Source organism: Stomoxys calcitrans, chromosome 5 (genome assembly GCF_963082655.1).
Source record: "Stomoxys calcitrans chromosome 5, idStoCalc2.1, whole genome shotgun sequence".
Lineage (NCBI taxonomy): Eukaryota > Metazoa > Arthropoda > Insecta > Diptera > Muscidae > Stomoxys > Stomoxys calcitrans.
Genome location: NC_081556.1, coordinates 86,862,690 through 86,878,407, shown reverse-complemented (window position 1 = coordinate 86,878,407; position 15,718 = coordinate 86,862,690). Strand labels below are relative to the sequence as shown.

At 39.2% G+C, this 15,718-nt stretch overlaps 1 protein-coding gene across 6 annotated transcripts in view; it reads right to left on the bottom strand.

Annotated features, from left to right (window-relative positions):
* The window catches only part of LOC106085266 (protein FAM13A), a 186,542-nt gene that overhangs the window by 26,313 nt on the left and 144,511 nt on the right, over positions 1-15,718 (bottom strand). For 4 of the 6 annotated variants that reach the window (XM_013249431.2, XM_013249432.2, XM_013249430.2 and 1 more), the window contains one exon: positions 3,235-5,229. In XM_013249431.2, the coding sequence (XP_013104885.2) occupies positions 3,235-5,223 (1,989 nt within the window). In that variant the 5' untranslated portion in view covers positions 5,224-5,229. Of the gene's footprint in view, positions 1-3,234; positions 5,230-14,430; positions 14,630-15,042; positions 15,072-15,718 lie in introns of those variants that run through there. The other 2 variants (XM_013249428.2, XM_013249426.2) reach the window with 2 other exon arrangements.

The window sequence follows — 15,718 nt, the reverse complement described above, 5'->3', positions numbered from 1 at the left end:
GACTGCCCTCATTGATATGTGAGAAGTTTACCCCTGTTCCTTAGTGGAATGTTCATGAGCAAAATTCGCAATTTGCATTTGCCACATTCAGGAGCATACTGAGAAGGCCTACAAATGTTGGGCAATATATAGACGTGGACTCAAGAACGGCCTGAATCCAAAGATAATCCGCTAGCTCTACAAAATGGTGATTAGACCAATGCTAACTTACTAAGTCAGTAGTTTGGTTGACGGCTATGATGAAAAGTGCGGTAATAGGACATTATAACAGATTCAGGGAGCATGTTTTCTTCACATAGGCGAGACGATGAGGACCACGCTCATTAAGGCATTCCGTGTTATTTACAAAATCCTTAAATGTTTTCCATACCACTTCCTTAAGTTGGTTCAGGTCTGGTAACGTGCCCGCACCTAAGTACCGGTGTCTGTTAGCCCCGAAAGCTGGGCAATGACATAGGAAATGCTCCAACGTCTCGTCATCTTCCCCACGTGCCCTACATTTGCTATCACTTGGCGCACCGATTTTGTATTAGTGAGCTCATAGTCCTATGTGTCCCGTTATGATGGTTAAAATACAAGTTTTACCAGGGGCTTTCTTGAAGGTTAATAAGGGCAATGGAAGCTTTTCTTGCACTTTCCAAAATTATGGATTAAAAGTTAAATTTTGTAATATTTTGGGCTCATAGTGAATGGAACTTTCTCTTCTCTTAAGGAGACAGGTTTCAAGGTGGGTACTAACTACCTCCTGCTATAGAGAAGAACTTCTATCTTAGAGTCTAAGCCCTATCAAAGAGTCAAGAGTCAAGCATTTCTTATGTGACTCTTATACAACTTGCAATCTGACGCTAGCATCAGCAGTTTTTTTTGTTTCCTGTTTGAAATGTTTGCATACAAATTGAAGCTGACTCTTGACTCTTTAATTGAGTTTAGACTCTTAGACGCACAAACCCCCAGACAACTTTCGGCCGTCCACTATGCTGCGCCTATACAAACTTAAATGTTGGCCTAAATATCCTTTCTCCTTCGAGACGAGCTTAATGATCGACGAATTAATTTTTTTTGCATTGGAAAACTAAAGCCAGATGATGACGCATTTCGACTCTTGGTTAAGGAAGTCACTTTGGATAATTTAAGGTATGAAGGCTTCAAGGGCCGTCCTTTGGTAGGTTGCACTTATATTGAATTCATTGCGAAAACTTTTTTGTAATATATGTACAACACTAACCACGCTCGACACCTTGTCTGCTAGCTGTTCTTTTTCCAATGCATGTGTTTGTGTGTTGTAGTGATAGATTTTTGGTTCGTTGGCTTTTTCCTTTTTTCCCTCTTTCTCTCTCTCTCTCATTCTCTCCCTCTCTCTAATCTAATGCTTCGAACATAAATGATTTGTACAGACCTCAGACTACGGAATATTTAGGTTAGGTTAGGTTTAAGTGGCAGTCTGCCACTTAGACGTTTTCATCCATTGTGATATCACAGGAACAGAAGAAGGTAGATGCCTTCTACTTCCTACCGTTGAACCATCCCGATCGCTTTTAAAATTCCAAAAACTTGCGAAAGAAATGAGAACCTGAAGTGTACGGAATAGTTAAAAGGATGGAATTTTTGCAACAAAATTGAAAGGAAATGAGAAGATACTATTTTGCTTCGGATACACCAACTTGATGGGGCATTTCAAGTCCAATAGTAGGCTGCATCACAAAGAGTAAATTCTTGATATCTCATCTTTCATTTTACTATTTGTTACCATATCCATATTCTCATTTAGAATACTGAACATGTGTCATATCTCTTCTGAAGAAATTTTATATCTACTACCCATGTTGTCCAGTTGGCGTATCATTGATTGGTAATTGCTTTTGTTTTTCCCCTTCTTCCTCATAAATTTTCTGTTAAATTGTCTTATCACCAAACATTTATTTTTTCGATAAGCATAGGCGGTCTCTCAAGTACGTTTCCAAGTACACTACGTTGTTGCTGTTGTTGCTCACAGTTGACATAGTTCCAATATCTACATATGTAACAAGCTCTTAAGAGGTTTCCAAAAACAAGTACGTAATGTAAAACCAAACAAAAAAATATGTGCTAGTCTATTTCAAAGTCGAGTGGCCTTGGTTAGCTGGCTGGATAGTCGGTGAAGGTAGGTATTCATGCCCATAAAGATTGCATAATGTTTCTGACTCAAATTGAGCATTTGGTATTAGTTGTCAAAGGCAAACAAATAGCTGAAGAAAAGAAACGTAGACAAAAAATATGAGAAAAACCGATCTGCCAATTTGACAACTTTAGCCCATAGAGGGCGCTATTCTACCATACTTTTTGTTTAATTTGACGCAAAGGCTGTTGTTATGACTTTCATCATGCATACCGAGTATGATTCGGCCCCTAATCTGATGTAGCTGCCATATGAACAAATCTCGTGACTATACTCCATTGGCAACTAGAGGTTGTAATTCTAACCCGATTTGGTTAAAATTTTGCACCATGTTTTCTGCTCCTACGATTTGGTTTCTTGAGCACCAACTGGAATTTATTCACACCCAAACATATAAAAAATGTAGGAATTATAGTTTCGGACTCCATTATCTTTGTTTTTTTTTAATTTTTGCCAATAAAAGATGCAATGAGCTTGACATATGCGATCCATGGTGGAGGGCATACAAGACTCAGCTGAGCTGAACCTATCACGCTTTAATTTGTGGCAGTATAATACAAATGTAGACCCAATCGCACTAGTCAAACTGTACTTGCGGTACCCCTTTGTTTGTGGGATAGAAAGTAAAATCGCCTTTCACGATTTCACTGTTCAAATATTTCTGTTCAAGATTATCTTATTACAAATCTCACTATAACTTCCCTTTTTTTCCTTATGCATATTTGCCCATGTACATCCCATTAAGGAACAGAGGGCATACTTCTCACATATCAATGGGAGCTGTCCGATTCAAGTTTAAGCTCAATGATAAGGGGCCTCTTTTTTATAGCCAAGTCCGAACCAGGTGCCGCTGTATGACACCTCCTTAGCGAGAAGTTGTTACGTGGCAAAGTACCTCACAAATGTGGCCACCATAAGGAGCGGATAAACATCGCTGATTTTTTTTTTTTTTTTGAAGAGCCAGGTTTCGAACCCATGGGTTCAGCATTATAGCCGGACATGTTAACCTCTGCGCTACGATGGCCTCCTTTAAAAAACCCCTTTTTCCTTATAACAAAAATTGAAATTCTCAAACTTACCTCTTCAATTTCCATTAGAGTCGATTTCATTTTCTGCAATTTCTGCTCAGCATTCATGCTGCCGCCGCTAACTTTCAAGCCCAAAGCTGCCATGGGATCTGTTTTAAGTTCATGCCTTTCCTTGCGCAATTTACTCAATTCCGACAGGATGTTCTTCATATACTTGTCATTCAGACGATCCGCCTGTGAAGGTTTATAGCCAAAACGTTGCTCATACGAGTCCTCCAGTTGGCCGAGTTTCTTTTTCAATGCGGTTACCCGCTTATTGATCTGTCGCATACGTTCCTCGGGCGATTGGAAAGACATTACACTGGGCAAGACCTGTTGCATGATTTCCCTAGTCTTGATGTTCTCCAGCGTGGTAAATGCACGGAAGGTATTGATTGTGGGATCCATGACATCATCGTCATCCAGATCATTGGCCAGCAATTGGGCTGCCGTGGGATTTTGCTTATGGAACGATTGGGGGAAAGGTTTAACTTTCGACAATTTGGCCGCTGTGTCAATGCTATCGACGAGATGGGGCCTGACGGCGGCATAACGTCTGCTCAATACAGGAGTTTGGTCTTCGGGTACCGAACGATCCCATGGCAGTGCTTCCTGTGCTGAGATGGTAATGGGAACCTTGTGTAGACTACTCTGACTGTTGCTCTTGCTGCTGTTGGCCGAGGACTTTTGCATGGCCAACTGGTGTTGGTTGGCCGAGCCCGAGGCATTGATGTGCACATCATCCGTGGAGCCATTGGATGAGGCCGTGGGCGATGATAGACTCTTTGCCATAGAGGTTTTTGTTGCGGTGTTATTGAAGTCAATCAGATTATTGTCATTCAGATCGTTGGTATTGTGACTCTTGTCGGTGGTGTTGTTCGATGACTTCTTCGAGACAAAACCACGCCTTTCGTATTTCAGTGCTGACAAATCGTATTTATAGACATTCTCATCGTTCAACTTGGCTGGCAAATATTTCATGGCATTCGTGGAACTGGTCGATTTCTTGGTGACCCCCGAGGCCTTGCGGCCTGGCGGGGCACGCGACTTGCAAAAGCGTTCGCTGCTGCGGCGACGCTCATGCTCGCATTCACTGTCATCGCTGTCACGATGTTTGCCGCTATTGCCATTGCTGCTGAAACACACCCTGATGGGTGAGTGTCGTTGCGAACGAGCCGGACTTGTCTCGTAACGCGATCTCCGGGTCATATCCTTGATGGGTACACCCACCGTCCACGACTGAAGGTTGCTGGCCGCCTGACGATTGGCCAAACTGCCATCGTTTTCATCGCACAACTTGGCCGGCGGTGCTGTGGCACTCTCACGGTCACAGTCGCCCTTCAACTCCTGTTCGTAGACTTCGTAGGGCGTACGCTTAAAATCTTCGGATGAGACACGCCTAATATTCTCTACATTCTTGTAGTTCGATTTAAGGGCATTCACGCCCAAATCGGCCGGTGTAGAAGCCACATTGTTGTTGTTTTGCAATTTTCCATCTTGTGGCAATAACTCCTCACTATTCGAGCGTTGCAATTTACGATCCTGGGTGCTGGAGGAAGTGCTGTCCAGACGCTCCTTACGCTTACGCGATTTTTGCCATTCCAAAGGGTTTATGATCTCCGGTAGATAGGTGGAGCTAAAGTGTGAGTGGTGTTCATGATATTGTTGAGTGTTTTTGTTGTTCTCCAATTGTTCAGCTGGTATGGGGGAGACATTTTGGTGCTGATGCTGATGATGGTGATGGTGGTGATGATGCTGGTGGTGCTTGGAAGGAGAATGATGTTCCTGATGCTTCTTATTGATATGTTTGCATTCCTCGGGGGTATTAGCACCGGACGATGAAGCCGATGATGACGACGACGACGAAGACGACGATGAAGAGGACGAGGAAGAAGAGGATGATGTATTACAATTATTACTACGACAAGATGCTGACGAAGATGATGAACCAGTTAGACGACTTAGGTCATCTTCGCTTAGTCCAGTGTTAGGATGGCGCATGCCGCACTGCAAAGAGAAGAGGAACAAGAAGAGAAAAGCACACAAATTATTAGATAATACAATATTTAGGCTTAAGGAATTAAACGTTATTAAAACTTATGCTTAAAGTTAGTTATACGCCAGGGTGTATAAGTGTTAAAGCCAATTAAGAATAATCATACGCTTAGGGGTCTGTTAGTATTAATAATAGTCATACGCTCCAAGGTACCCAAATCATAGCTCATTAAACGAAAATTGAATGCAAAAGTGTTTGCTGGTTGAAAAACAAGGACTGGAAGGATAATGGGAAACTGGGCCAACGAAACCAAATTTAATATTGGCTGGAAATTTCTCAAAAGGAAAGTTTAAGGCTATTTTTTCCACTGAAAGAAACGTTAGTAGGCTTAAAACCTGGCTAACAAAGCCAAAGTGAATTCAAGAGGAAAACGAATAGATTATTGCATGAACATCTGTGAATCTATAGAAGGCGTTAGTGATACCGACTCTTTTTCTTTTTACTACCAACGACATATCACATAACAAATAGAATTCCTAAAATACAAGTAAAGCAGTTACCAACCAATATTATCTGTATTATCTCCATTTAACGTTAACCGGTTATTATTTTTCCCTCAGTCACTGTATTACGAAAAACCATTCCATTCTTTACATTTTTTGTAATCAACCCCCATTGAAATGCAATCTTATTTCATTACAGCACACATCGTATATATGCCATAATTATATATGGATAATATTTAGACAGAAAAAAAGTCACGTCTGAGACATGTTAGATTAATAGCAAAAAAAAATTTTTCCATAATAACGGAATGTATTGTAAATTGCATCCACCCACCACACCGGACAAGTTGCCTCATCATCGTCATTGTGATCCTCAAACTCATTATCGTTAACACGAGTTGAGTGAATCGCTCAATATTTGCATTTAAAACAAATAGCAATAGCAAATGGTCAAGTGATAATAAGAAAACAACCCCAACGAATATCTAACAAAACTATTGCCTGCGACTAAAAACGCAAAAAAACGTAATCTTTACAAAAGTTTGCTCTTGTATTTAAGCCCCATTATAAGACCATTGTGACAAAGTGCAATTATTTATCAATGGCCAGTGTGAATTTAGTCATAGGTGCTCACAAATGTTCTCGAAAAAAACACAAAAATATATTTATAACGATTTTCTGGCATATGTTGAGAATTTCGCTAAAAATAGCAACACTCATAAATCACAGAGTATTCTTAAAAATTGAATCCAACGAAAAACAAAATGGTTCAATTAAATTATTTTATACTAATTAAAATTAAGATTAGATTACGAACTCTGTTCCGCATTTTCAATGTGGTCTGTACTGAAATAGGATAGGAGAAGAAATATAAAGCACACCATACCATATTTTAATTAATTTATGGCATTTTTCACATTAGTCACCACGATGGGCGGCAGTAGACTTAAGTAGATGATGGCAGTTTATACACTGAGAAAAATGAAAATGAATTTATCACAGAAAAAATTAAAACGAAAATAAATAGCCAAACGATTTAAGCAAATTTCTCTAACCCAACACTAATCCAATATTCAAATTTGGGGTTTAGCAACTGAGGGGAACCCCTCATCCCAGAATCGCCAAAAATGGACCTAAAGTCCGATCTAGATAAAAAAAGGATTTAAACAAAAGGTGCTTAGGAGTTCAGTTAGAAAAAAACTACCATTCGGAGATATTGGACGATCTAATATGTAGTGGATTGCATTGGAAAGGATACTTAAGGATAGGAAGGCGGATGAGGAGTGGAGTATGTTGTATTTCTGTAAAAATTGGAGCCGAAAGAAAAAGTAAAAAAAGGCAAAATCGGACAAAAAATGCGTCTTTTATTGGCCCAAAACCTTAAATCTAGAGATCGGTCTATATGGCAGATATATCCAAATCTGAACCCATCTTAGCCAAATTGAAAAAGAATGTCGAAGGTCCCAACACAACACACTGTCCCAAATTTCGGCAAAATCGGACAATAAATGCGCCTTTTATGGCCCCAAAACCTTAAATCGAGAGATCGGTCTATATGTCAGCTATATCCAAATCTGGACCGATCTAAGCCAAATTGAAGAAAAATGTCGAAGGGTCCAACACAACCCACTGTTGCGAATTTCAGCAAAAATCGGATAATAAATGTGGCTTTTATGTGTCTAAGACCCTAAATCGGTGGATAGGTCTATATGGCAGCTATATCCGAATCTGGACCGATCTAAGCCAAATTGAAGAAGAATGTCGAAAGGTCCAATACAACTCACTGTCCCAAATTTCAGCAAAATCGGATAGTAAATGTGGCTTTTATGGGCGCAAAACCTTAAATCGAGAGATCGGTCTATATGGCAGCTATATTCAAATCTGGACCGATCTAAGCCAAATTGAAGAGGAATGTCGAAGGGTCCAACACAACTCACTGTTGCAAATTTCAGCAAAAATCGGATAATAAATGTGGCTTTTATGTGCCTAAGACCCTAAATCAGCGGATCGGTCTATATGGCAGCTATATCCGAATCTGGACCGATCTAAGCCAAATTGAAGAAGAATGTCGAAAGGTCCAACACAACTCACTGTCCCAAATTTGGCGAAATCGGACAATAAATGCGCCATTTATGGCCCCAAAACCTTAAATCGAGAGATCGATCTATATGGCAGCTATATCCAAATCTGGACCGATCTAAGCCAAATTGAAAAAGAATGTCGAAGGGTCCAACACAACTCCTGTTGCAAATTTCAGCAAAAATCGGATAATAAATGTGGCTTTTATGTGCCTAAGACCCTAAATCTGAGGATCGGCCTTTATGGCAGGTATTTCCAAATCTGGACCGATCTGAGCCAAATTGAAGAAGGATGTCGAAGGGCCTAACACAGCTCACTGTCGCTAATTTCAGCAAAATCGGAAAATAAATGTGGCTTTTATGGGCCTAAGACCCTAAATCGGCGGATCGGTCTATATGGGGGGCTATATGAAGATATAGTTCGACATAGCCCATCTTCAACCTTAACCTGTTTATGGACAAAATAAAAGAGTCTGTGCAAAATTTCAGCTCAATATCTTTATTTTTAAGGACTGTAGGGTGATTTCAACAGACAGACGGAGAGACGGACGGGCATGGCTAGATCGTCTTGGATTTTTACGCCGAATCGTCAAATGCAGCAAATGGGAAAATATGCGACTGAAATGAAAGGTATTTTTAAGCAGAGCACAAATCCAATACCAAAATTTTGAAAAATTCCTGATTTCGGAGATAGCTGGTGAGATTAAAACACATTTTATTTGCACTCCTTTTAGTATTTAGAGCGCACAACAAGCCGATTACTAGCATAGGTGTATGCCCATAGTGGCATAGGGCGGATTAAAATCTACACCCTCTTTTCAACCTAACCTAATCTACATTAACCTTAAAAAAGGATTTGGAATCCAATCCAAACCCCCACAACGTGCCGACGTGTTATATGAACCAATCATGGCAATATTTGACTCAAATGAAAAGTATTTGAGAATAGAAAATGAATGCCAACTTTGGTGGCAGCCCCACTCCCCAAAAAAATCCCAAACCGGAAAAATTTGCCGACCATGACAATATTGGTCTCAATCAAATCATGAAAGGTATTTGAGAATAGAGCAGGAGTCCATTATCTATTTTCAGGCCCAAAATGGGTTGGTAGCCACCCTACCCCCAAAACACCATCAAACATGACATATTGGGTTGCCCAAAAAGTAATTGCGGATTTTTCATATAGTCGGCGTTGACAAATTTTTTCACAGCTTGTGACTCAGTAATTGCATCCTTTCTTCTGTCAGTTATCAGCTGTTACTTTTAGATTGCTTTAGAAAAAAAGTATATTTGATATAAGTTCATTCTAAGTTTTATTAAAAATGCATTTACTTTCTTTTAAAAAATCCGCAATTACTTTTTGGGCAACCCAATATTTACCTATCATGGCAACATGGGGTTCAAAAGGTATTTGGAAGTAGATCATGAATCGGGCACACAAAACACTCTCAAATAGGACTTCTCCCCAAAGAGGTATCGCACTGCGGCACGCTGTTCGGACTCGGCTATAAAATGGAGGCCCCTGATGTAAGAAGTTTGCCGCAGTACCTTAGTGGAATGTTCATGGGCAAATTTTCTATAAAGACAGAATTTCTTTAAAAATTGTTTAAAACCCACAAACTCCTATGTAAATTACTGTAGTTTTAACAGACGTACGGACACGCAGACATGGCTATATCAACTTAGAGTGCCATGACGTAGAAGACTATTTATACTATCATACCTTAGGGTCTTGGCTCAATATTTGTAGGTATTACACATGTAATGACGCAGTTTGGATACCCTCCATTCAATTTAATGATTCTCAACAAATTAACACTTTTTTTCCCTGGTTTCTTTAAGTGTGCCAGAGAATTAAAATACCAAAATCATGAATTGTAAACAATTTTGTGTTAATTTGTTAAACATATTTTGTAAACAGTTTAGAATATACTATGGGACAAACACAGTTGTTTCATAGTCCCATGCCCCTTTACAATTCATTCACTTGTCCCACCCAAGCAGGTAGTTAGGTGATGGTGATGGTTGAAAGCGATTGGTTTAATTGGCATGCCGCGAAAAATTGTGGAAAACTGTCTATCAAAATTTGTTACACAATCATTTGAGGCTTGTAATGCAACTAATTCACTGCTCGTCACCATTAATAACCATTAATTATTGAAATGACAATTGTGGTGGGCCAAAAGGAAAATAGAGAAAATTGTTTGCTTTATGGAATTACAAGTCACAGTGCCTTTTCATGTTATTAATAGAAAGTCTTAGGAAATCGAAAATGGAAATTCATTTTAAAAATAAGTATTTTTCAAGGCGTATGATTAATATAAACAGCAGCTGTGCAAAATGAAAAATATTTTGTATACAATATGAAATCTTATATATTATAAAGCAACAAATTTGAGAAAATGATGGGTAAATTTTTGTCCAAGTCATATATCCTATGAACGACAGCAATTCAATTGAAGCAAATATTGGGAAAGAATGTCAATTAGTTTAAAATATGAATAATTCAAATCACTTGGCTGATTTGAACAAAATCAAAGAAATTAAGGGGCAAACTGAAACCGGCTTGATGGACCACATAACTGGATGACCTAAGGGGGGGGGGGGGGGGGGGGTTGTCGAAGAACGAAAAGCGAAAGTCACTAGGGCACCATAGGGGTGAGACATCTATAGGGTGAATAAAGCTCCGAACAGATAAAAGATGGAACACCGCAGAACATTTTTTTTGTTGGTCTCGCCTGGATTTGAACCCAGGCGTTCAGCGTCATAGGCGGACATGCTAACCTTTGCGCTACGGCGGCCTCCAACTAAACACCAACCAAAGTAACGAAATATCAAAATTGGATTAGGTTAGGTTAGGTTGAAAAGAGGGTGCAGATATTAATCCGCCTCATGCCACTATGGACATACCCATAAACCAGTAATCGGCTTGTTGTGCATTCTAAAAACTATAAAGTAACCTCTAAAAAAAAACTCTTACTCAGAAATTCTGTGCTACTAACAATATTCCCAAACTGTTCTCCATACCACGCCTTAGTCGATTCATGTCTGGTATTGTGTCCCCACCTAAGTACCGGTGTCTTTTAGCTGCGAAAGTCAGGAAATGACATAGGAAATGCTCCAATGTCTCAGCATATTTTCCACATACCCTACACATGTTATCACTTGCCGCATGTTTCCGTTATGATACCAATAGTTATACTGACCTCCTTCTTGCTTCCTTTCAGTAATAGCCTCGTTTTCTCACGATCTGGATCCCCCCATTGGATTTTCGCCTTCCTACCGACCGCTCGCACTCCCTTATCGCGGACTGCGTCGACCCGAAAGGCTTCGGGATAACCAAATTTATTGACGGCAGTCCTCTGGCCAAATCTTCTGCCCTTTCATTTCCCCTTACTCCATTATGGTCCGGCACCCAAACGATGAGGATTTTTCCATTCTCAGAGAAGGCATCAATATCCTTTTAACTGCAAAACTGTTGGTGACCTTACCGTCGTGGTTGTTATTGCCCTTATGGCAATTTTTCTGTGGGTAAAGATGTTCACACACGACGTCATCGCGTTAGCAACACGCTTTACGCATTCCGTGATCGCGCAGATCTCCGCCTGCTGGACCGTATTATTGTCAGGCAGTCTAAGACAGATCTCAGTCCCTGGGTTCGCAATGTTAACCCCCAGGCACACTCTGTCCTCTAGCTTTGATCCATCCGTGTACCATGATCTTCCAGATGGCAATACTAGGGTTCCGTCAATCCAAGACTTTGCCGTTGGCAGCAGTGCCTCGCACTCGACTTCAAGGTTCTCAATGTAAACCCCCAGTCCCACTCTGTCCTCTAGCTTTGATCCATCCGTGTAAAATGATCTTCCAGATGGCAATACTAGGGTTCCGTCAATCCAAGACTGTGCCGATGGCAGCAGTGCCACGCACTCGACTTCAAGGTTCATCTCAGGTATCCGATCGGAAACCTCTTCCCTTCCTTCCAGGTATCCGATCGGAAACCTCTTCCCTTCCTTCCAGGTTTCCTATCGTCGCCTCGATTATACCGCGATGGTATGACATGCTCCCATCCTCAATCCATTCTCCTATCGTGTCATAGCCGCAGTGGCTGTCTCACACTTAATCTGTATGTCAATGGGTTGGATATCTAGAATAGTCTCCAGTGCCCTAGTGGGCGTGGTCCTCAGTACAGCTAAATCAGGTTATGGACCGATTTATACCATATTTGGCACAGTTGTTGAAAGTCGAAACAAAACATCAGTGCAAACTTTCAACCAAATTGGATAAGATTTGCGCCCTCTAGAGGCTCAAGAAGTCAAGATCCGAGATCGGTTTATATGGCAGCTATATCAATCTATAAACCGATTTAGACCATTCTTTGCACAGTTATTGGATATGAAAATAAAACGCCTCATGTCAAATTTCAGCCAAATGGGATAATAATGGCGGGTTCTATATGCTCAAGAAGTCAAGATCCGAGATTGGTTTATATGGCAGCTATATCAAGTTATTGATCGATTTCGACCATTCTTCACACATTTATTGGAAGTAAAGATGAAACACCTCATGCAAATTTTCAGCCAAATTGGATAAGAATTGCGGTCGTGATCGGTTTATAAGGCAGCTTTATCAGGTTACTAACCGATTTAAACCATTTTGGACATTGTTATAGGAAGTCAAAGTAAAACTTTCAACCAAATCGGATAAGAATTACGGCTTCTAAAAGCTCAAGAAATCAAGCTCCGAGATCGGTTTATATAGCAGCTATGAACCAATGTGGACTACTCTTGGTATAGTTATTGGATGTCAAACCAAAACACCATATGCAAAATTTTCGATAAATCTGATAAGAATTTCGCTTTCTAGAGGCTCAAGAAGTCAAGATCCGAGAGCGGTTTATATGGCAGCCAACCGACCTATCCTTATAGGAAATTTTTGTGCAAAATTTCAAGCGCCTAGTTGTACTCCTTCAAAAGTTAGAATGCTATCGCCAGTTGGGCAGAGGGACGGACATGGCAAATCGGCTTGGAATTCAAGAGGAGTTGCCAGATTAATATAAATGTGTTACAAATGAATGAAATTTGTATATCCCCATCCTATGGTGGAGAGTATAAAAAAAGCTATTCCTGATGGAATTCAAGTGCAATACTGTGATTGCTTCATATTTTGCTGGAAAATTGCAATCAGCTTTTGTTGGCGGACACGAACATCTCAAAGTGGACATAATGTTTGTGTATCGCAATCTTAAATCGTTAAATAAAACTGGTAGCGTTGCAAAAAGCCATAGAAATGATGAAAAAACTTGATAGTATTAGAAAATCAATTTATATGAGAGCTATATCCGAATATGAGCTGATTTTGCTCTTTTAGAATCCCAATCAAACTACAATACAACAATTAAAAAAATTAAAAACGTGTTAAGTTCAGCCGTGCCGATCTTTGGATACCGCCGTGCCGAACTTTGGATTCCACCACCATCGATATATTAACCACCCTATTTTATTAAAACTCCACTCCCATATCCATAGTTATATCCAAATAGGGGCTGATCTGAATCATATTTGATTCAGGTCCCGAGAACTCTTATACAAGTCATAGTTTCAGCGAAATTGGGCAATAAATGCGCTTTCTATGGGATTAAGACCATAAATTGAAGGTAATAGTCTGATATGGACCATATTCTGGTCGAATGGCGGAAGGTTTTGCACAAGTCACTGTGTCAAATTTTAGCGAAATCGCATAAATAGTGCGTCTTTTACGAGATTTAGACACTATGTCGGCAGATTAGTCTATCTGACAGTTGTATTTAAATATGGTCCTATCTTGACCATATTGGTGTGGGATGATGGGAGGCTTAAGACAACTCACTGTCTCAACTTCCAGGCAAATTGGATAATAAATGGAGCTTTTAAGGCCTTAAGACCTTTAATCGGTAGATCGGATGAGTCGTATGCCGCGAGGAATAAAACAACTGGCTATTAAAAATTTCAGAGGGAATTGGGATAATAATTTTATGGGCTTGAAACCCTAAATCAGCAGGTCGGTCTATATGACAGCTATATCTAAATATGTTCCGATATGTCCCATTCAACAACTTAGCCGTATTCAACAACTTAGACGTATCTGTGCCAAATTTCAACTCATAATCTCTGTTTTTGGAGTGATTAAAACAGACGGACACACGGACATCGTGAAATTGCCTTAGGATTTCACTACGATCAAAAATACAATAATATACAGAGTCGGAATGCATATATCGAGTGTTGCAAACGGAATGACTACATGAATACACCCCCTTTCCTATGGTGATGGGTATAAAAATGGTTGTGCAAAATATTTGCTTTTCGGCCAAAGGATACTCGTGAATGCCCGCATCGGCTTAGAATGTCATTGTACTGTGAATGATTGAAGTTATTTGGTTCGCCGGTATTAGATTCACCGGTCCAACGAAAATAATGCTACTTTTTTCACTTATTATGGTCAATTTCGGCATAATTGCATTTGTGGATATTAGAAGAGAACAATGGGAATGTCTGAACATGACTTAATTCTAGTTTGTGGAAATTTGATTTGGAAAAAACTTATCTTATAAATAAATATTAAAAAATTATAAAATAACCATCATGCATACCAACAAATAACTTATAATCCTTGGTGCCATAGTTGTTAGTGAGTGTTGGGGAATGAGTGGGTAAATTATTATGTAAATTATAAAAACCGTATTCCTTGGTAACAAATTTAACTTGTTTTAAAATTATTTTTAAATCACACTTTTATCACAGCAACACTTGTCTTTGATTTTCTTTACAAAAAAAAAAAATCCAAATTAAAATCACAAATTTTTAATTATTATTCGTTTGTTTGTTTTTTTTTATTTCTGCTTCTTTTTCTTTAAAATAACTTTAGATTTCTTCGCTGTCTGTATCAAAGTGCAAACATGTATGCTTCTGTTGTGTTTTTTCATTGAGCAACGTACATGTTGTCAACGCTTTGGTGGTGCTCATTCAACTGTTGATTGAATTTAATTAAATTCAATTAAGAATATCAACGAACTGATGATGTTTGAAACTTATATAAACTGCATTTTACAATGCGATCAAAAAGTAAAGCATGCTGATTTTTTTTTTTACAAAACAGAAAAAAACACTTTTGATTAAAAAAACTTAGTTTTTGTTAGTAATTTTATTTTTTTTTTTTTCATAAGGTTAAACTTTTTCTCTCCAATATTTTAATGGGCATTTACCATTAGCATCATTTTGTTTGTTAAAGATTTTTTTACGTTTTGAAATTCTTTAGTTTTTAATTTTATTTAAATAATTTTCAACGTTTTATTTTTCTTAAAATTCTGATTTTGTTGTTTTTGCTTTTCCAACTTGCTGCAGTGCTCACTGTGCAAAATCTAAAACACAAATAATTGTATTTTCTCTCAGTCAAGGCAAAATATATGCAAAAAGATCGCCGATATCGTATGAGCTTCCCTTACGGCCGGCCTCCTACAATGCCGCTTGCCAACGACAAATGATCGACATGAGATAAGGCGACAAAAAAGAAGAAACAGCACACGCATACTAAGCAAAACGCGAGCAAAGAGGGTGCCAGAGTGCAAAGAAAACTTCTCCATATTTCATATAGAGAACCATGTGTGCGTTGGTATGTGTGTTGTTTGTTCCCGTACAACCGCCAACAACACAAACACACGCACACATATCCAATGAATTTTCTCCAATGTTCTCAAAGAGCCTCTGGATTTCTCACTGGTTGGCTCTGTATCTCATTTTCTTTCTCTCTTTCTCTCTTTCTCTCACTCTTTCACTATACGCTGCCCGTTGAGTGTTCGTTGTGGTGCTACCTGTTCTGAAGAGATCGTAAAAAGAGATTTCCAACATGCCAATCTTCGGCATGTTCTTCGTTTATTTACA